Below are 22,580 nucleotides of genomic sequence, written 5' to 3' on the forward strand. Positions count from 1 at the left end.
CCTTTTGTCTCAGGCTGGGTAGAAGAGTGTGGGACTGGGTGGGTTGGGTTACTTTGTATGATATGTTCATTTATTAATATATCCTGTCAATTTGTCTTTACTTAATAAAATATTGATCACAAAAAAATATTTAAATAATATAGGAGGAATATGAACACAGATTACAAAAAATATGAAATGAAACAAAAGAGTGCCTTGTCTTGCTGGTGTTGCGACTCACTGACTAGCCCAACTGCAAAACCAACCTGCCTACCATAATGCTACTCCCCCTGTTACCTTTTATTCACTCTAAGATACTGGCTGTTCTACTTAAACAGTCAAAGTTGAGTTTTCCTTCAAGCATTACTTTCTATACCTCCCGGCTCCCACTTAGCATTTAACTTTGCAGGGTGCAGCTTTCAAAACCCACTTTGGATTTCTTTTTTGGCAATCTACCATACTACCCCTTGGCAAACCTGAAGCCCATCCATCCATCTATCTATCTATCTATCTATCTATCATTTTTCTTAACCCACTTATCCAGGGCAGGGTCCCAGGACAGCTGGAGCCCATCCCAGCAATCATTAGGAACAAGGAAGTAATATGATAGGGCACCACTCCATCAAAAGGTGAACACACACATATAAACATCAAGGGACAATTTAGCAGTACATATCTATCTAACCTGCATGTCTTTGGACTTTAGGAGGAAACCAATGCAGACATGAGCAAATTCCACACAGTGAATACCCAAGACTCAAACTCTGGTCTTCTTATTGTGAGACAGAACATGCATGTAAAAACCCAGGCGCAGAAAGAAGCATATGGGCTATTAATTATTATAGGCAGAACCCCCACCATATTTGTATGGAGACTGCCCGCAGCCCTGTAATGTTTGACTTCTTCTCATTCTCTAGCCATCCTATATGGACTGTATTTCTGGGATATTCTTTGAATGAACAGGATGTACTACACTGTCTGGTTTCTAGGATAAGCTCTCCAGTCATTAGTGTGAGCTTAACAACAAGTTCCTGTCAAGCTGTCCCTTTTGCTTGTCACTTAAAAGCCCCTTCTGTCCTAGCAAGCTGAGCAGATTTTCACAGCACAGTCATCTGATGCCATTAGTTCCAGGACCTATGGATAGTCTGCTCAAGCACAAATTAATTTCACTTTTGTTGTAGGTGTATTGCAGTTTTGTTGTTCTGGGATTCTTTTCCAAACCCTTCTCAATATACAATATTAATGAAAAACTATGATGAATAAAAGAATGGATGGATGGATGGATGAATGAATGGTTTGAGCTGGCAGGAAGTTAATGTTTGAAACTGCTGAAAGTGATACTAGCACTAAGATAAGTTTCATTCTCAGTTTCTAATCTAATTGTAATCTAATGTACGAGCCATGGATATAACAACACAACTAATCCAAGCAACTGAGTAAAAGAAGACATTCAATAAGGTGAGAGGTTTGCACCACTGTACCAATATCACCATTACACCTCCATCCACTTAAAATTGTTGACCTCCGTGACATTCATCCCTACTTCTGTAACCACCATAACTACCATCATTTTAGCCCTGAGAGCCCACCACAGATTATCCATCACCTGGAACGTAAGTCGGTTCTGAAGACACACAACTAACATATTCATCCACTCATCTTCAAAGCCCACTTATCCAGAGCAGGGCTTCGAAGCAGCTACAGCCATTCCCAGTAAGAATTGGCCCAAGGCAGGAGCAATCCTTGGATGATGTGCCAAACCATTGCAATGGGGTAACATTGCTGCTATCTGTATTAAAAAATATTTACCCATAAAGAATACAGCACTATATGATGTTTCTTCAGTTTAAATCTTAATATATTTAGTGTTGTACCTAATATAGCTGGGACAGTCCATAGTGCCCCAGTATCCTAAACTGGATAAAGCAGATTCAAAACTGGACAAATACATGGATGGAGGTAGTTTGCGAGTTATTAACTGGAAAAGACACTAACAGTACTTCCTCTGCTTTGTTTTCTCAGAAAACGTGAATAGAAAATGAAGGCATTTGAAATGGGCTGCAGTGAGATTCAAGCTTTTGGACGCCTGCCCTGCTCCAGAAACACTTCCTGGGATATTTCCAAATTAATACTTCAGGAATGCGCCTGTTCAATCTCAGTTGCCTCAAAGAGTCTGAACTTCAAACCAAATAAGGCAACAACTTGCCAGATTTAGCAGTGGTGTGCAGCCTCACACACAGAAGAACAGGATAAGCTGTGTGTACTGATCAGTGCTCATATGGGAATGGATAGGCCTTTATGTTCTGACCTAACCATTTCAGAAGCACTTTTTGACAAAAAAAAAATTTTTTTAAGCAATACATCATCATTAGTTTTTACTGTATTCAGTATTTACTCAACACTGAACATTCATTTGTAAAGTTTTCTTTGTTTGAAGCTGTTATTATGTCGTTATCTGTTATAGGAGGTGAGGGGATGCATCCATCTCATCTTGATATTCTGGACACGAAAGTGCAAAACATCACAGCACACCTTCTAAAAATAAGTCCTTTAAACTTTCACATGGAATTAAAACATTGGGCATCAGCTTTATAGTGCATGTTGCTTGCCATGATGTTTGAAATGAAGTATATAGTAATATTGGAATGAAAGACATAAACATAGAACTATGATGCAAAATCTCATCACACAAACATTTTAAAAAGGAATGCAAATGTTTGGATTGTTGCTAGTCTTGCAGTTTATAACAAAGCAAACATTATCAACAGGGAAAAAATATATTCCCCCTCCTTATAAGATAATGTGCTTGCTATTTATTGCTTTACTGTACATACAGTTGTTTGCCTCGAATTTCACACAAAAATATTTAAGACCAGTTTTGTAATACTTTACAATATTTCTTATTGGCTTAAGGAAACTGTTTTTAACTGTTACTCGCTATGTCAAATAAAATTTGATTGTTTAGACAAGTGTGGTAATATGCAGATACTGCAGATGACTATCACTGTGAGTTTTCAACAAGACAAGGAGGACAGCCATAGGCCTGCTGCTGAGGAGCTTGTTCATTGGTTCAATCATTCCTTTTTACAGTATAGCTAAATATTCCTAAGACAAAAGATACAGTTGTAGATCTTAGGTGCTCCCATCCTCCCACTATATCAACATTAATTAAAGGGGAGGAAATGGACATGGTGGAGTTTTACCTACTGTATATAATATCTATCGATCATCATTGATAACAGGCTAAAATTTGATCTTAGCACAAAACAAATTTGCAAGCAGGGGCAGACTTGACTATTCTTTCTTAGGAAATTCAATCATTTTAAAGTGGACAAATCCATAATGACATGTTTTGTTTTTTTTAGAACATTAGAACAATCTAGACGAGAACAGTCCATTCAGCCCAACAAAGCTCACCAGTCCTATCCACTTATTTCTTCCAAAAAAACATCACGTCAGGTTTTGAAAGTCCCTAATGTCTTACTGTCTACCACACTACTTAGATACTTGGAATAAGCTACCATCGTTCTTTGTGTAAAGAAAAACTTCCTAATGTTTATGCAAAATTAAACCTTGACAAGTTTCCAACTGTGTCCCTGTGTTCTTGATTAACTCATTTTGAAATAACAGTCTCTATCCACTGTACTAATTCCCTTCATAATTTTAAATACTTCAATCATGTCACCTCTTAAACTGTATATGCTCAGCTCTTTTCATCTTTCCTCATAATTCAACCCCTGTAGCCCTGGAATCAGCCTAGTTGCTCTTCTCTGGACCTTTACCAGCACTGCTAGGTCCTTTTTATAGCCTGGAGACCAAAACTGCACACAGTACTCCAGATGAAGCCTCACAAGTGCATTATAAAGCCTGAGCATAACCTCCACGGACTTGTACTCCACACATCATGCTATATAACCCAACATTCTGTTTTATAAGTGTTAATTGAATTTACTGTTGCATTTGCTTTTATAATGTTTGTTTAGCAGCCTCAGCATTAAGAATATTAACTATGTTACAAACACTGTAAAAATAAGCAGTAAAATTATTGGTTTGCAGCAGACATCTGACATTGAGCTGTATGACACACATGATAGAAAGGAGGCAAGCTCATCTTTATCATATCACAACCATCCTGTTTTTTTCTAAATTTTAATTCCTAAAGCCATAAGCATTTTGAATCCTGTTATTTGTAAGGATGCAGCTGAATTTTGAATCAATATTTTGTGTACTGTTTAAGATAATTATTGTTCTTTGTACAAATCTTTAGTTTGTGTACTTATGATAACACTGGATATCAGTTTTTGTGTCATGGCTTATTTTCATGTATCTGTGGTAGCAGTGCCTTATGCTACAAACACATTTCCCTCTGACATAATAAGTCTACCCAACCTAACCTAACTTTGTTAGTGATCCACCCAATAATTTAATGGATCTGCTTTCTCTATTACAGGTTCAATCACAGGGAGCTGTGGCATATCATAGCATCAACAATAGCCAAGCAGGAACAAACAAGTGATGGGATGCAGGTCCGTCACAGGATACACACACTCATACAGACTCAGCTTAGGTTGGGTGATTACTCTGTCATGCCTATTTTTGAAAACAAATTGGCATACAGACATAAGAACGTGTAAATTCCACATAGACTGTGACCAGGAATAGAACTAAAGTGCAAAGTTCTTGAGACAAACAAGCAGTGCCTCCTAACTTAAAAACAAATTATAGGACTTAAACATAACTGAAATGGATGAGTTTGAATGATCAACAAATCAGTAATAGATGTCACTTCTTTTGAATTAGAAAAACAAAACCATTGGAAAAATTGTCTGTGTCTTTTGAAATGCACTGCTGTTCTTCTCACTTGCTGGCAATTTTTTGTTTGGAAGGGCACATCAGCACACCACCACTGCAAAAGGTGACAAACATAGCCTGGCCAAACACGGACTTGTTAGCTCAGACATCTTCTGTCACTGTGTTGATGGTAGCCCCAAGTAAATCATGTAATACAAATGACCAGAGTAGGGTGAATCTGTGTCCATCATTGGAGCCTTGCTGTGAAGCTTTTTGGCACCATACAAAAGCAGCTTGTGAGCCACTGAAACTTGGGTCCTTGTAGCTTCATGACTTTTCTGCACTCCATCAACTGCTTTAATATGTTTTGCAAGGACCTACGAGATGTGTCTTTTGAAATGCATTACTTCTTCTCACACTGTCAAATACCATTTTTAACATCACAAGGTGACTCTCATCAATTTTTGCAGACCAGTCATACATAAATTACAAAGGAGGAAGTGACATTTAATTTATTAATTTACTATTTCTGAAGATCATCAACTAAAACTTATGTTGAAATCATTCCTAATATGTATTTGCATTTATTTTTAACTAAAGACGTCAAGCTGTCCAAACATTTCTGGGAATGATTATGCTTGTACATTCTATCAAATGCCACTTTCAATCAGCTTTTATCAGAAAAGGCAATCATCTTGTCCCCAGTGCCACTTTTGAGCCACCATCAACTACTGTGTTAAAAAAAGTTTCTCCTTCTCTAATGCCCTTAAATAATAAACAGCGAGCCTTAGTTAGGTCTCCTAAATCTTTCTGGTTATGTCATATTCAGGCCTGTATTGATTATACCACTCATTTTTTTAATTCATTTTACTATTACATGGACAGAGAGAGGCAAAGATCTGACTCCTAGCTATGATACACTAGAAAAAGTTAATGTGGATAATTATGTTAACCACAATTCCACTGCAAAAAAAATACAAATACATGATGTGCAACCCGACCAGGTTGGGCTCGCTTATTAAGCTAGTTCAGATTTTGAAAGGGGATTAGTTACACAAGCATGAAGGATTCACTCAGGTGGCGGTGTATAAACGGCCGATGAGTGTATAAGATTGACATGGACACAAGACTAACTCTGATCCACTCTGACAAAATTAGCTCTTAGCAGAAGAGTAAGGAATTCATTTATCTTTGGGCCCAGTTTCACAACCTTGAGCCTGACTCAAAGCAGAAATTCAGATGTAAGGCACCATACAGGAGAACAGGGTTGAAAAAGGAAAAGAAAACCTGCCTTTACCAGCTTAAGTCAAACTTATCTAGAGAGAGATGAAAAGAATACAAAAGGATAATAAAGCAATGTAGACAAAGATTTAATTAACGGAGGAAGTCAAATTGACACCAACTCAGGGATGTTACGTGTGATTTATTGGATAGATTTATGTTTCAGTGTTTCCTTATTCACAACAAAAAATTTTAAGTAACTGTTTACAGTACTTGAAAAAATGAAACAATTTTACAAAATCAGGATATATTTGTGGTAATGAACCAAAACACCTGTGCCATTCAAAATTTTGCATTATTGAACCCAATTAATAGAACTCACAGGAATTGCAAAAAAATCAACTTTCTTCACTTTGAAGCGTCTTTGAAATAATTCTAATAATAAAATGAAGTTTCCAGTTCCAATGCTATAAAAACAAGTTACCATTTTTTTAAAAAGTATAAGCTTGTGTTGTAAATACTCATATGAGATTCAAAAATTAAACTGAAATGTATTTCTTTTGTGACATTCAGCATTGATTTTTTATACTTTAAATAAGTCCTAGTTAATGTTACTGTTTGTTTTGACGACACATGCAGCATTTGAATCTATTGGCAGATGCACAGCTTTGCTGGCAGACCATCAGCAGTATAAGCTTTCTGAGTTCACTGGCAAAAGGTGAAAAGCCCAACTGCAGGGGCTCCCAGACCAACACCTGGGGGCATCACTGGCAGCTGATCTTTGTTTAATCAGATAGTGGGTTTTCTGCGCTTTCTTGAAAAAGGCAAATTCGGCAATGAGTGTGTTTACATGAACATACCATAAATGTTCAAATTTCAGACAGAATACTCAAGTAAACATTACAGCTAAAGTATTATTATTCATACTATATTATCCAAAATATAGGAGTATGCAAACAATTTAGTCCACATAACATTTGAAAATGGTCTGCACAGTTGCATAATTGTGCCCAGGCCTCTCAATAATTGTGGATGCCTCCCCTGCAAACGCAGAACCCAAAAAATACAAAGAAGTTCGTAAACACTGAACACACTAGACACAAAGACACAGAAGCAAACATGACCGAAGGCATTTGCAAATGCACTGTGCATAATGCTAGAGCAAGAAAGATTCTACTGCCTTGGCCCCTTCCAGCATGTGACGGGGCAAGGCAATCAGTGTTGCCAATCATCAGTTTAAGATGGGAGAGGCTGGACATAAAAAAAACACAACATGTCAAATTAGCATCAGACTTCCTCCTGACACTCAAGAAGCTACATTCGCCCACTTGATGCTAGCTAATTTAATTGAGTAGACTTCATTTTTTTCTAATGGTTCTGGACAGACACTCAATTAATGGAAAGCAAAGTCAAGTGCACATCAACTGAACCTAGTGTGCTGTTTAGGGGACATATCACACCCCAAGCAACCATACACAACTGAACACAACACTGGTTCCAGTTCTTAAATAACCACTTTTTATTAAGTACAGTATCTTTCAAGTCTCCATGCACTTCATGAAGATACTAATCATATACTAAAGCTAATAAAATGGTGCTCCTTCTGGTCTTTCTTCTTTTCCACTTTTCTGGGAGAGAATTGTCCAATTCCTCTCCCGACACCAACTCTTACTGTTGAGGCAGAGGAGAGTTCCTTTTCAAGCCAGATCCAGGAGAACCTCTGGTACAACATAAGTGCATCTGGCAAGAATTTTCAGGTCAGATGGAACCTCCTCCCAGCTGCTCTTTCCAACCCTACCCAAGGACCAAAACAGTTCTGCCCCCTGGAATTACACCTCCCATGCAGCCTTGTTGGTGTCCTAATCAAATCTACACAAGAGGGTAACTGCCACCAAGTGTGGGGGGGGGTGGTGGAAATCACATGGCCCTAGAAGACCGCCTCCCACTGTCCTTCCATTATATTGGCTTTCCGACCAAAAAAAAGGATTTTATCAACCATCCAGGCCAACAGAGATGTTTATTCATGTGTTCCATTAAATGTTATATATCTTCTTATATAATACGCTACCGTGGCTGTTCGTTTGTCTGTCCAAGATTTTAAATTACCTGTAGCTCGCAAACCATTTCACCTATTGACCTGAAATTTGGTACACATATACTACATGACCTCTGCTGTCCGCTTTCGGGGTGATGATTGACCCCTAAGGTTATTCCTCTTTGTATTTTTTTTTTTTTGTAGAAGCAGCTCTCGGCAGCTGCCAGCAGGGCGGCTGTGCACCATTCTCATCCCTACCATCTTCGCCGTTACTTTCCCTACCTCTTCATATCTTAAATCCTTCTTGAGGCAGATTGAAGACTTACAGTAAGTGCCAGCTTAAGTGAAAATGTACTAAATAATTCCAACACAATCAGTTTTAACGTGAAAAGATGCCGACAAAAGAAGAGAAGAAGCAGGCCGCTAAGGTGGAATAAAGAAGAGCTGCTCAGGAAGCAGCAAGCGCATCAACCTCTGAGCACACAAATACTAAACGTACAGAGAAAGAGAAGGAAAACTATAAGTCAGGTGTATTCACTGCAACGTTACTGGTATGTATATAAGCACTGAATGAATCAGTGCTGTATTACTTTGAATTTAAAAAATTGTGATTCAGAAAGAGACTACTTAACGTCACACACACAGGAGGGGAAAAATAACTGGATAAGCATAACCTCCCTGTAACTCTGAACTAGAGAGTAGGATAGTCAATAGATGGAAAGTCCAAAACTAACGCTGCACTGAATCACTGTTCCTAAATGATAAATATCTTTTGATTTTGATAGTCAAGGCATTTTACTTGGACTTAGCTGAGGTGTCACCCGTTGCACCCACGTGGTTTGCCATGTGGTGGGTGCAACAACGTGCTATAATCAGCACATGCTCCTAACCTCCTCCTCCTCCTTAGGAGTTCATCTTCAAACTGGTTTGAAACTACTGCTCATATACAATTTAATGTTCTTTATAGGGGTTAACATTTTAAAAGTACTTCCAAAGACTGTATGTATTTTAGTTCAGCTAGCCAGTATAAAGAAAGTTGTTTTATTAAACAAAATGGCTGCTAGGTTAGGACAAATGATTTTTAAGGCAGATATTTCAAGGTAAGTTGGTTCTACTCACTAATCATAGTGGCAATGTATAGCATGTTGATTAGCACATGCAAGTAAGAATTTCACTGTACACTTTACATGTGACAATAAGGACCCAATAATCCTAGACACTTCTATACACAAATGAATACAAGGTCAGCATTAATGTTCAACCAGATAAATTCAATCCTACTTTACATGGAGATCCTCCATGTCTGTGATGCATTTTTTGAAAGGCACAAGGTTGTGTTCTTTCCAAAACTGACATACTACTGAATGCATAATTGGAAAAACAGATCTAATAAAGATTTTTATCATAATTAATGCCATGGGATATTTTAATGGTAAGGACACTTAAAATAGGGACAAAAGCAAACCACCCATTTCCAATTAAACTAAAGCCTGTATAAATAGCATTACTCAAGAGTGAAACGAACCATGGAAAGAACATCAGTCCAATACAAAACACATTCACACACACCTCCTCATATTTAACGGATTTTGGGCTGCTATTTAGGCTAATGCCTAACTGATAGATTTGGCTGCAGACCATTCTAAAGTTTAGGGCTGAACAATGGATGATAATGTTATTTTCCTTTTAATTATGTGTGGGTCTTAAAAAAGAAAAGCACACCTTGGTATATAAGCATTTTGTTTAATTTTGGTAAAGGTAAAGGAGGCAAAACTATTCTGAACTTGTAATTTCAAATGGAAAAAGTTCTTTGAACTTAAGTACTGAAAAAATTGTTTAAGCACTGTGTCACCTGTTGGAGTAGCAGATGTGTATATCATTCTTCACAGCAGCTACAATTAGTATGTACTGCAGTAATGGAGGAAAAAAAAAACAAATCCTGCCCTTTTAAACCAATATAAATGGAGCCCAAAGGAACAGGGCAAAAATAAATTAAAGGCACTGAAAATAGCATCTTGTCTACTACTATGTGTCCTAATGTAACTAAGCTTACAAAATATTCTCCAACGCAAAGTCTACTGTAAAAGAGTTGACCACTAGGATAAAGTAAAGGATTTTTGGAAATAATGTGATTGCTCAACATACATACAATTAACTAAATCATGCTCTGCCTTGCAATGTTTGATTCATTTGGAAGAAAAACAATGAAAGCAGGTACAGTATATCAGCACTATGGACAAAAAATGATGATTAAAATGGGACAGCTCAGCTAAGAGAACAAAACTGAAAGAAAAACAGTTTTGGAAACAATGTGTCCTATATAATGAAATTAAGAGGGGTTAATGCAAGGAGAAGAAAGCCAGAATAATGATCTAGTTTAGTAGATGAGGACATGTGATGTCTGCTGACAATTCACTCTTGTGGTGAAAAATGTAGAGAGACATAAGCTACTTTCATGCATGTACTTCAGACATCTTCTTGGCTCATCAGAGGTAACCACTATCACCCTGAGGCATGAAGCGGTGCCGACTCTGTCTTTTTTCACCAAATGAAGACAGCTGTCTCTACCCCTTATAAAGGCAGGGTGCACCTGGAACAAGGTATCTCATTTGGGTACAAGCAACCAGTTGGATGGAGCTCCAACCTCACGCCTGACCACTCTTCAGAGCCTTATCACTTTAGCCAATGGCAGAAAACAATTTTTGTTCTATTTTGTGCCACCGTGCTCCTGTTATTTTGGTTAAATTTATTGTTTCACTTAAACAGGATTCCTTTCAGTCAACGACACTACCCATTTCATGAAAACCCACCAAAAAGTATTTGAGCACTTCCAGATCAGTGTATTTTTCTCTAATTCTAGCAACAGAGTTAGCAGAAAAATCTTAAAAACAAACACAAACAACTAATACCCTTGCATTATTAAGCAGAAATACATCTAGTTAACAGCATTCACACACATATGAAAAGTGGAAATGAGTTTTTTCTTTGCATGTTTTGACCAGGATTGGACTGCAGATCATATTCATTTAAATTTCTTTAACAGATTCAAAATTACATGAAAATCATCTCCTTACTTATTATCTCTTTCACTGCAAAGAAGTCAAGCAAAATGATACCTTTTATTGGCTAACAATCTTTTTAGTTCAGCCAATAAAAGATGTCATTTTGCTTGACTTCTCACTACATTCATAATGGCTAACATGGTACAACACCCTAGTACTTTCACTGCAAACAAATGTAGGGACCAGAATTTTTAATCCATAGTCAAGTTCAATTCAATGCATACATATTTTTAATTGTAAATATTTAAGTCTCAAGTATAGTTCTAGCTAGTGGATTATAGTGCTGTGTAAGCTTAAAGCTTCTTGCAGCTTGGTCTTAAATAAAGTGGGTTCAGAAAAATGTTTTGAATGGACCTATTATCAAAAAATGTTTCCTTATACAGTATACTTCAGTATCAAAAGATATACTTCAATATACATTAAGATTTGAAAAATTATAAAAGAACATGCAAAAATAATTCAAATATAAAAAGAAAGTATAACCAAGATTAGAAATAGAAGACTAAGAGAAAAGAGACACTGAAATGACCATCTAGGTGTGACTGGAATAAGCTCCATCATTTCATAGCCCTTGGTTGGATGAAGCAGATTATAAAACAGATAAAACACATCGGATGCTTCAAATTATGATTTATTGGATTCTTTACTATTTTTTTCCAATTCATAGTCTTCATTTCACTTCACAGTATGATCAGCTTTATTTAGTCAAGTGACTGTATCAAAGTAGTGCAAAATTACTTTAGATGCATATTTATCCAGAGAGAAAACAAAATGATGATTCTGTAAAATCCACGGGGGATACATGCAGTGTCAATGTGTCAGGCACAAGTCCAAAAGCACCAAAGGGATGTAAAACTTGTTAGTTCAAATCAAAGAATGCCAGATTGAGGGTAACATTTGCCACACAGAGGATATCAATACTCCGAAAGCCAGGGTAATTAGTAAGGTTGTGTTGGAATGCATCCTAGTGTTTATAGAGATATGACAGATACAGTATAATCAGTGTATGCAGTAACAAACTTTTAGGTGACTCCTCACAAGAGTGAGTGCACGTTTGTAATAATAAAAATAAAAAAATAAATAAAATGTTACAGAAAATAAGTCAACTATGTGATGGTAAAAGCATTAATTATATGATGAAAAAAGTGGCATGTATTTTCTTAGATTGTAGTGACCTGTCAATGTCTAATTATAAAGCAGTGGTGTATTTTTAATGAAAGAGTAGTCAGCAACTACTAGCCCTAATTTTGTATTTGGTATCCTTTTGCAGTACCATACCTGCATGCTTATTTCATAGCCATGTTATGCATTTCAGCTCAGCACTTTGATGTGATGACAAATGGGCACACTTGCCATTTAATATGAAGTCCCCACAGGTGTCTGGATGAGCATTGGGAAGCATCTCCCTCCCTCTCCCTCTCTTAGGAATGGCTCAGCACACACTCTAAAGGGCTCCCTCCCTGCCAGATGACCTCATGCAGGGGGGTGGGGCTTCTGTTCAGCTCTGAGAGAGGATTTTAAAAAGGATCCAGGACAGGAGCCACTGGAGAACAGCTCTGGAAACGCAATCGTTCCTGCAGGGGAAAAAAGGAAAGCTCAGCGCATCAGCTTTAATTTACTGAAGCTTTGAAACTCAGCAAGGAACAGGCAAATATGCCACAGAATGTAACATTACAAGGTCCTGCCCCATGGGGATTCAGACTGACTGGTGGGAAGGATTTCAACCAACCCCTAACTATATCAAGGGTGAGTTAGGATGAGTGAATGCTCTTTGTATTTGCAGATGAGCCAAGGAAGGATTTGCTTTTGAACTGGTGTTATTTTTTGCCACTCATTTGCTGTTTGTCTATCCAAGTTCATCTCTAGAATTTTTTTTTATTAACTAAGTCTGAAAATGTTAGACTACTGTATGTTACAATAAGAGTCAAATGGTCATGTTAACAGACAGATACCATTCCATATTTAGAAGGAATAAAAAAAGTGTGTCAGCCTTGCAGAAGGTCTGTGCAGCACATGAATACTGCTTTTGTATGGAATTATTGCTGTTGTATTTAAATAACTGATCATTTAATCACAGGCAGTGATGCTCTGTTTACACCTTGAACATGCTCTCACATACTTAATGTTTTTCCCTTCCTGGAATGGGCCTAAACATAAGGAAATGCCTGTTATCTGAGCAACATTCCTCTACTTACAAAAAATGCAAAGTGACTAACTTTGTGTAATGCGGGTCTACTTAACCAGCTATAAAACACCAGTGTTGATATGGATAAAGCTGGGGCCAGGGGAGCAAATGTTTTAACTGGTGATCTTTTATTAGTTCTGTTGGGCATCTGACAACTATAATTCATCTAATATGCATGCCTAATGCACAGGCATTGTGAGCCATGTGGATGGGCACTCTTATAAATTATGGGAACATGTAATGGAGAACTGAATGCTGTCTGGTCTCCAAATGATGCCACAAAATAGTTTTAAGTGGGTATATATATTTCGCTATTCCACTAATCATGACAGCACCAAGCACAGAGCAGCCTTCATTTCTATGTATTCAACGCCTAACAACCTAAATAGAATGATATGCATGGTAGTCTATAAACAATACATTCATTTGGACATTTATTTTGTTTATTGCATGGTACTTCTGAGACAAAGCCTATCTTGGCAATACTTAGCTCAATGCAGGAACCAAATCCAGATGGAATGTGAGAAACTAACCTAATTGGCGGCTGGTGAAACATATTTAGATTCTATTGTGACAGGACAGATGGTAGTAAGCCTTGCTTCTACAAGGGGTGGCCCAGAAGTCAATATTTTAGTGTGCTAGCATAACAAAAATGACTTGGACATAACCCTTCTGTCCATTACAGTTAGCAGGCAGCCCAAATTAGGTAAACATTTCTGTATATATAAGAGAAAGAACAGCATCAGAAGGCACCAGTTCGAGAGGCCACCAGTATTTTGGTAACCAAACAGCATTGCTGACTTTCTGGGAATGTCCTGGTACTAAATCTGGGGAAGTTTTATAGGCTATTCTCTGCCAGGGCCATTTTAATTCAAGAGTGAGGAAGGCGACTGGGTGAGTGATTGGTAGGCAGGTGAGAGTGTGAGAGAGTAGCAGTGTGTATTAGTGGTGTTTCAAAAATGGACAAATAGGCTAGTGTGTGTAGTCACTTGGTTTTGTTTTGCTTTTGGTTAAATCCATATTATCATCCCTTCTTTTGTGTTTGGTTTAACAAAACCATCATTATTTCAAATAATGCTATAGATTAAGGTGGTACACACAGATATGACTAACTTACTTAAGCCTAACTGAAAATTATTTCAACCTTTTTTAATTATGAAAAGAAAAATATGTTGGAAAAGGATATCTTTACATAATGTGTGATTATTCAGCGTAGGAAAGAAGCTCTCTTCATTGCTGTTGCAATGTAACCTGACGAAGATGGATTTTTTTTTTTTTTATCTAATTACATATAATGAACAAAACAAAACTGATACAGGCCTAAGATTTTATAATAGTGCAAGCCTAACATTTTTTAAATTATTTTTTTGGCATATTTGTTAAAAAAATGCTGATGTATTCACTTTATACATCTGCCTCTTGTCTGCAAGTAGCATACCACTCAAGAACAAAATAAATTACTGCACACACCATCTGAGGAAAGCTGATTAATTTGTAAGAAGTCAGCTAAGTTTTTGAATTCATTCAATGAGATGTGCCTCAGGGAAACTATAAGAGTAGCAGAGAGGATCAGTGGCTAGCACCCACCCAAAACACAGCATTTATACTTGTGCTGTTGGTTTGTTTAGGCCACAATAATCTAGTCACAAGCCTATGGGTTGAACAAGTACAGGATTAGGAATTTATAACATAACAAACCTATCATGGCAGCATGGGCAGCAAAATCCACCAAAGCCATGGACTGGGTGAAAGTCCAATATAAAGGATTGCTCACACCCAAAAAGGGCCAGTTTAGAATCACCAGTTAATCTAATCTGCATATTTAAGGGAATGTAGGAGAAAAAATTCCATACAGCCAGAAGCAGAACATGGAGACTCCACACAAACAATGACTTGGTGCACGATTTGAGCCCACGACACCAGAGTAGTGAGCCAGCATTGTTAATTACTGTGCCACTCCTGAGTCACTTTATTTCATGTGCACCATTCAACATGTACTGTACACTACCACAAATCATTTTACAAAATGTTCTTTTCTTTATAGCAAAATCCACCATGAATGCCACCTCAAAATCTTCACTTATTATTATTATTATTATTATTACTTCAGTCTAACAATTCCTTATTGCCGGAATTATGCCTTTTTCATTATTTTGGACCCACTTATTCCAAGATAGTGTAGCACTGAGCCAGAAACTCATGGAAGATTTAGAAATAGGGCTGGAAAAAACCCTCAGTGGGATACCAAACCCTTCGTAAGGCACAGACTGGGCCAGTGTTAAATGAAGGGACACTGTTCAATGAAAATTAGATGATGCTATAAATCTTGAGATTAATTAAAGATTGGATCTTAATGCAAAAGACATCAGATTACAATAAAAAGAAATAAAATATTGACAGTTATTGTGTCTAATGACACTTCTCTGAAATGTTTTTATGCTTTCTATAATGCAGGAGATATATTGTGCACAACTGATTCTTCCTAACAGCCTTGGAATTTGACACTGCTTATTAAAAGTCTGAAAACTAAAAAGAGTAAAGACATTTGTCAAGAGTAACCAAAAGGGTAATATGCTCTCATCAGTGCTTAATGTGTAATGTTTGCTAAGACATCTGAAATGAAACCCTGCTAGGATTGTCCCACCTGTCACTACAGCAGATGTTAGCTGTCTGTGCAATTTTATCACTAGCCGAATCAAACAGTGTTAAGATACAAATGGGAGGGCTTCAACAGTGCAAACCAAACTAGAAAATGTCTGCATGGCGTAATATTCAGGTGCGTTCTGTGATTTGAAAATTGGAGCATTTTATATTTTTTACCTTATCACATTTTTACATATAAAATATTTTAGAACAGTAGGTCATGTTCAAAAATGCAATTACATGCATGTGTAGACTACATTAGAAACATGCTTTGACACTACTTTACAATATCTTGTAGTTTCAAATGTTCCCAAAGTAGACTTGTGGTGGCTCAATAGCTTTCACACACAGAAGATTCCAACTCAAGTGATGTTCAAATTTCTTAAACATAACATTTTAGAAAGATACACTTGAAGAAGAATTCAAATCTGTTAAAGTTTCAATATAAATTATAGTGTCAGGGAATGTCTGGATTATTATAATGTGCAAATAATCCAAAAGTGTTTTTAGGGTAACGTGTGGCATAGTGATTAAGGCTTTGGACTACTGACACTGTGTGACCCTGAGCAAGCCACTTCACCTGCCTGGCTCCAATTGGAAAAACAAAAGAAATGTAACCACTTGTATCTGAAATGTTGTAAGTCGCCTTGGATAATGGCATCAGCCAAATAGATAAATGTAAAAAAAAAAAAAAGTGTACGGTAAATTCTGTGTATATATTTGTTCACTTCATGCCTACAGAGTGACACTTACATAGTTCCTTTACTCTTATATTCATTTCTAATGAAGTGACATTTGCTTTTTTCACAGTTAACTTTTCTCAAAGCAGCAGGAGAAGTGAGCTGTTTTACAAGCGCTTTGCGCACACACATTTCTCAACATTGTATAGGGGTCTGTTTCACCATCAGGAGTGGCTGTCAGTTGAGTAAAAGAAAAAAATATACAAAATATGCAAGATGAAGTAACCTTTCTCAAAAGAAATTTCAAACCGTAAACTAATGCATAACTTAAGTTGCACAAAATATTTTTCTATTTTAGGAGAGATAAATAAAAAAAAATGACCATTGCTTTCAATTGGAGATTTAGAAATATCAAAATTTTGAACAACACACTGCATTACAGATCTCTCCATAAGAGCTGAATGTTCCCAAAACATTTTCTTGATGAATAAGTGGACCAAATTTGAACAAAAAACAGTTCACTAGCAGCAGCTACTCCTGGGGATAATGTTCTAAATAAAGGATGGATCAATTTATACATAAATAAATAAAAAAGAGGAAAATATGCTATTTAATTCACACCATGTAAATAGTATATTTTTTGAATGTAATTAAAAAAATGTGTGTAATTTTCAACTAAAAAAAGTTACAAATGCTAAACTCCATGGAAGTCCAGTAACATTTTTATTATAGTGTGGCTTTTCTTATCAGATTTTGTTATTTACAGTCCAGGGTGAGGTACTGTATATGGTTGCATAGTAATGTGTAGCTTCTTTGCAGAGATAGATGGTTAACACCACTTCATGGTGTAAAATGATTAACTTTCAGTAGGCAATGTAAATAGTTATTGCAAGCATTATGTAAGAACAATACAACTTTCACTACTCTTGGTTCTAAATTATGCATTTCAGAAGTTATGAAAATACTACTAGCGGCTATTTTTCACATAATATTATGTATAGCATCATGTATGTGAAAGCTAAACAGATTCAGTATAAAGGGTTAAGTTGCAAATTAAAGGTATAAAACATAACAATCAAAAAGAGAAACAGCAGTAAAATATGACAGTGCCTGCAAAATTCACTTCCTGGGACGTTTTCACATTTTTTATTATACAACATTGTGTTAGTACATGTCCACTTGATGTTGTTTTGGACAATTTAGGTAAATAGTGTGGAAGAGCTTGTTGGACTGAATGGCATGTTCTCGTCACAACTGTTCTAATGTTGTAATTGAATCACATTTGATTTAATTTGTTTTGACACTGAGCAATAGAAAAATACTATTTTAATATGAAACTGAAAACAGATCTGAGCCAAGTGATCTAAATTATTTACCAACCAGTAATGGCGCAGTGCACGATAACGTGCAGTGAATACACTTGACTTATAGTTTTCCTCCTCTTTCTCTGTACGTTTAGCATTCATCTGCTCAGAGGTTGATGTGCTTGCTGCTTCCTGAGCAGCTCTTATTTTCTCCACCCTAGTGGCCCGCTTCTTCTCTTCTTTCGTCAGCATCTTTTCACATTAAAACTGATTAAGTCAGTGTTTGTGTTGCAATTACTTAGTATGTTTTCCTTAATTTTTCACTTAAGCTGGCACTTAAGTCTTCAATCTACCTCAAGAATGATTTAAGATATGAAGAGATAGAGGAAGTGACAGCGAGGGTGGTAGCAATGAGAACGGTGCCCGTAGACATGCGCCACACGGCTGCCCTGCTGACTACTGCTGAGAGTTGATTCTACAACAAAATAAAATAAAAATAAAAAAGAGGAATAACCTTGGAGGTCAATCATCACCCTGAAAATGGATAGTACATGTGTACAAAATTTCAGGTCAATCGGTTAAACAGTTTGCAAGCTAAAGGTGATTTAGAATTCTGGACAAACGAACAGCCACAGTAGCATATTATAGAAGAAGATATAACACACAAGATAATTGATTGCATTAGCATTCACCCCCTCAAGTCAGAATTTTTTAGATGCAGCTTTGACACCAAAGTTACTTCGCAGTTTGTGTGCACAGGTCTCTATCAGCTTTGGACATCTGGACATTGAAATTTGTCCCCATTCTTATTTGCAAAACTGCTCAAGCTCTGTTAAATTTTTAGTCGGGGTTTGGTTTTGTTTTTTATATATAAAAAGTCCAGTGTAACCACAAGGGGGTGCCATTGAGCCCCAAACCACTGACACATCACCACCCAACACAATTTCGGATTCATGTAAAGGGTATTTTTAGTTACCACCATGTTTCAATTAATCAAAGAAAATTATCACTTTGTAAAAGTATATATTTAGAACCTTATACATATATTCTAACCAGTTCCTGTGCTAAAGGTTCTAAATACATACTTTTACTAATGAAAAGGATATAAAAATTAGACAACTATTTTTCCATATACCTCATCATTAAAAATGACAGCAATTGCTGAATCAAAACTAGTCACAGGCTGAATGAACTTGTACAGTTCATAAAAACGTTTCCATAACAAGCACTCATGCAAGCAAAGCAATTAATCTGGAAGAAGTACGGGAACCTTTTAAAGTTTGTTCATGATTCTCAAAATGTGCATGAGATGACAAATAATTTACAGGTTGTGGAGGTCAAGGAGATTAATGGGAGGTTTGTACAAACTAGACCTAAAACTATATCAGTTAATAACAAAGTATTGTCTTTGCAGTATATCCCAAATATGTAATATCTACGCACACTGTGTAAACAAAATGAATCAACTAGCAAAAGCTAGCAGAGAGCCCAGTCAGACCAACTTCCTAAGCCAGAAGCCAGAGCTTCTGGGAAGATCCAGGGACAGAGTATGATACAGTATAAACTCTAGAAAGTAATATCAAAGATTTCAGAATATTTAATAACAGCCGAAAGATTTGAAAAACTGCATATTTTAAAAATCGGGAGTGTGCTCCCTTCGACTTTCTTGTATGCTGAGATAGAGGAAAAGCGCATCAGAACCACTTCCACTTGTGCAATATTTCTCAAATAAGATGTCTTTTTGTTTCTCACCATAACTAACTGATAATATCGATACACAATCATTTATTATCAATCTTTATATTAAAATGATATTTTTGCACATAGGGAGGTTGAAAACGGTGGTGGAATTTTTTCATGATTACATATGCATTACTTAGATTACGTGCAAAGTAAAAAGAGTTATAGTCACCTAAAAACATAGGAAAAGTGTTAGTATTACATATTTGTTGCAAAAAATTGCTAAAGGTAAAACTGCATTTAGCTACACTTAATTATGATAATGATGGCAGAAATAAAAAAAATATAAATTTACATGTATTACCAATAACACGATGTGGATATAGCAGCTTATTGTTCCCATTACATTTTTAAATTTACATGCCATGTTCAATGTTTACACATTATTGTTAAAATGATGATGTATACATTAAAATAAAATTAATCATAGTTATTGAAAGAATATGTGTTATATTGAACTAGCCAACCTGCGGCGTAACATACGCCGCATAATTATGTATTGATGGGTGAACACTTGCTGAACGACACAGTTGTCCAAATGGGGTGGGTTTGTGGATACCACTGTGAGTGAATGAAAAGAAGGACCTCTGGAGAGAGCAACATTCAATTGTCCGTGACTGAAAGCGGGATCGTCTGTGACGATGGAGGCCACGCTGGTGAAAGTTACTTCGTCAGTAGGGATAAGTTTCAGCACTTGTTCATTAAGGTGTAGCGAGTCTTCGTTGTTGACGCTTAATATAGCTTGCGTACTGAGTTGTTCCGGAGTCACAGTGGAGAAACACTTTTTTTAATGTCTTTTAAGCACAGGGAAAAAAATTAACATGTGAAATATCCGTAATGTAATAAGCCACCAAGAAAAGTAACATTGCAACAATGCACGCTACGATCCGATCGCTGTAAACAGAAGTGAAAACAAAATCGAGGCCGGTGCATTCTTTAACTGCCTTGTAGTGCAATGGTAGTACTGCTGTTTTGCAGTAAGGAGACTGTGGAAGATTTTGGGTTCGCTTCCCGGTTTCTCCCTGTGTGGATAGTGCTTTGAATACTGAAAACACTGGTATATCAATGTAATGAAGTATTATTTTTCTTATGCGTCTAACGCTCTCTCTCTCGCGCGCCTGTATGCATGTGTGTGTCACTCGCTCTCTCTCGCTCGCTGCACGTGTTCCTGCAGGCATATCAGTAAGTGAATGAAAACATGGAACTCTGGAGAGAGCAACATATAACTGTCCATAACTGAAAACTGGTTTTGGCAGATACATGCACATCTTTTTGAAAGTTTGGCCCTGTGCCTTATCAATTGTCATCGCAAAGGCAAATCTAACAGGAAATTGTCTTCGTGTTAAAGTAAAAGGCAAATTATCCGTGACAAACTGTTTTACACGCTGCATACCAACCCGCGGCATAGTATACGCCGCATAATCACGCCGCTTTTTTAATGTTTTTTAAGCAGAGGGAAAAAATGAACATTTGCAAAATCCGTAACGCCGCTTTCAGTAAGTACAATGCACACGTGTTTAATTTGTCAGCCACTTTTTGCCAGCCGTCTTTTCTGGTTTGGGCTGCTTTTGCAGTGTTACCGCTTGTGCATATTAAATCTTGAAATCCTTCGAGTAACTAATTAACTAACTAACACCCACCCACGCAGCTTGTGAGAAAAAAATGTGCCCGTTCTTTCATCATTTTGTTGCAGCCTATCAAAGACTTGCTGATCATGTTTTCTAGACTCAATATACAGTGGAACCTCGGTTCACCACCATAATTCGTTCCAAACCTCTGGTCGTAAACCGATTTGGTCGTGAACCGAAGCAATTTCCCCCATAGGATTGCATGTAAATACAATTAATCCATTCCAGACCGTACGAACTGTATGTAAATATATTTTTTTAAAGATTTTTAAGCACAAATATAGTTAATTATTACACCATAGAATGCACAGTGTAATTGTAAAAACATTGAATAACACTGACATAAACACCCAGGCTCCCTGCTCAGCTGCATGCACAGGCTCTCTCTCTCTCAGCAGCATGTGAGCCTCCCCAGCCCCCCCCCCCCTCTCTCTCTCTCTCTCAGCAGCACGAGAGCCTCCCCAGCCCCCCTCTCTCAGCAGCACGCGAGCCTCCCCAGCCCCCCCCTCTCTCTCTCTCTCTCTCTCAGCAGCAAGCGAGCCTCCCCAGCCACCCCCTCTCTCAACAACACGGCGAGCCTCCCCAGCCCCCCCCTCTCTCTCCCTCTCTCAGCAGCATGCGAGCCCCCTCCCCCTCTCAGCAGCACGCGAGCCCCCTCCCCCTCTGTCTCTCAGAAGCAGACGAGCCCTCTCTCTCTCTGTAACATTGCAGCAGTTGTATAAACACTTTTTTTTAAAATGAGTTTTAAGCACAGGGGGGAAAAAAGGAACATTTCAACAAATCCGAACTTTATTTAAAAGCCAAGCAAGATAGTAACATTGCGGGAGTTCACCATTTTTAATCAGGCGACTGACAGTAGTGGAGTCAGGCACAGAGAAGGTCAGCTGCTGAGAAAGAGTCTCGACTGTTGCAGGGCGGTGAAGCAGGTGAGACGCTAATGAAAAAGAGGCACAGGGTTTATTGGTTTTTAAAGACTGCTTCCTTCATTGTGTTTTAACCTCAGTTTTAAAGGATTGCGCGGCTCTCTCTGTCGCACTGCCAGTGTTTGTGTGACTCTGTCGCGCTGCCTGTGTGTGCGTTGCTCTCTCTCTGGCTGCCTGTGTGTGCCTCTGTCTCTCTCTGGTGCTACCTCTGTGTAAACCAAGGTTCCACTGAGGTTGACTAATGAAAAGTCAACGTGGCTCAGAGCTGCATGTGGCGTGGCTCTGTGAGTTGTCGTCGTATCCAATGGGCTTAGAGTTGGTGGGCGTGGCTCCTTCCTGCGTGCGCCATGGGTGTCTTACTTGTCGGCAGCTTAGTGAATCCACGCCCC

The 22,580-nt window shown here is 37.6% G+C and overlaps 1 protein-coding gene and 1 long non-coding RNA gene across 4 annotated transcripts in view; one reads left to right on the top strand and one right to left on the bottom strand.

The window, feature by feature from the left end:
- LOC127527974 (uncharacterized) overlaps positions 1-22,580 on the bottom strand; it is a 209,729-nt gene that overhangs the window by 68,277 nt on the left and 118,872 nt on the right. The gene's annotated exons all lie outside the window — the stretch shown is intronic.
- LOC114651965 (PDZ and LIM domain protein 3-like) overlaps positions 12,607-22,580 on the top strand; it is a 68,289-nt gene continuing 58,315 nt past the window's right edge. The window contains exon 1 of one of the 3 annotated variants that reach the window (XM_028802097.2): positions 12,607-12,834. In XM_028802097.2, coding sequence (XP_028657930.1) covers positions 12,742-12,834 — 93 coding nt within the window. In that variant the 5' untranslated portion in view covers positions 12,607-12,741. The remainder of the gene's footprint in view (positions 12,835-22,580) is intronic. The other 2 variants (XM_028802099.2, XM_028802098.2) reach the window with 2 other exon arrangements.

Source organism: Erpetoichthys calabaricus, chromosome 5 (genome assembly GCF_900747795.2).
Source record: "Erpetoichthys calabaricus chromosome 5, fErpCal1.3, whole genome shotgun sequence".
Lineage (NCBI taxonomy): Eukaryota > Metazoa > Chordata > Cladistia > Polypteriformes > Polypteridae > Erpetoichthys > Erpetoichthys calabaricus.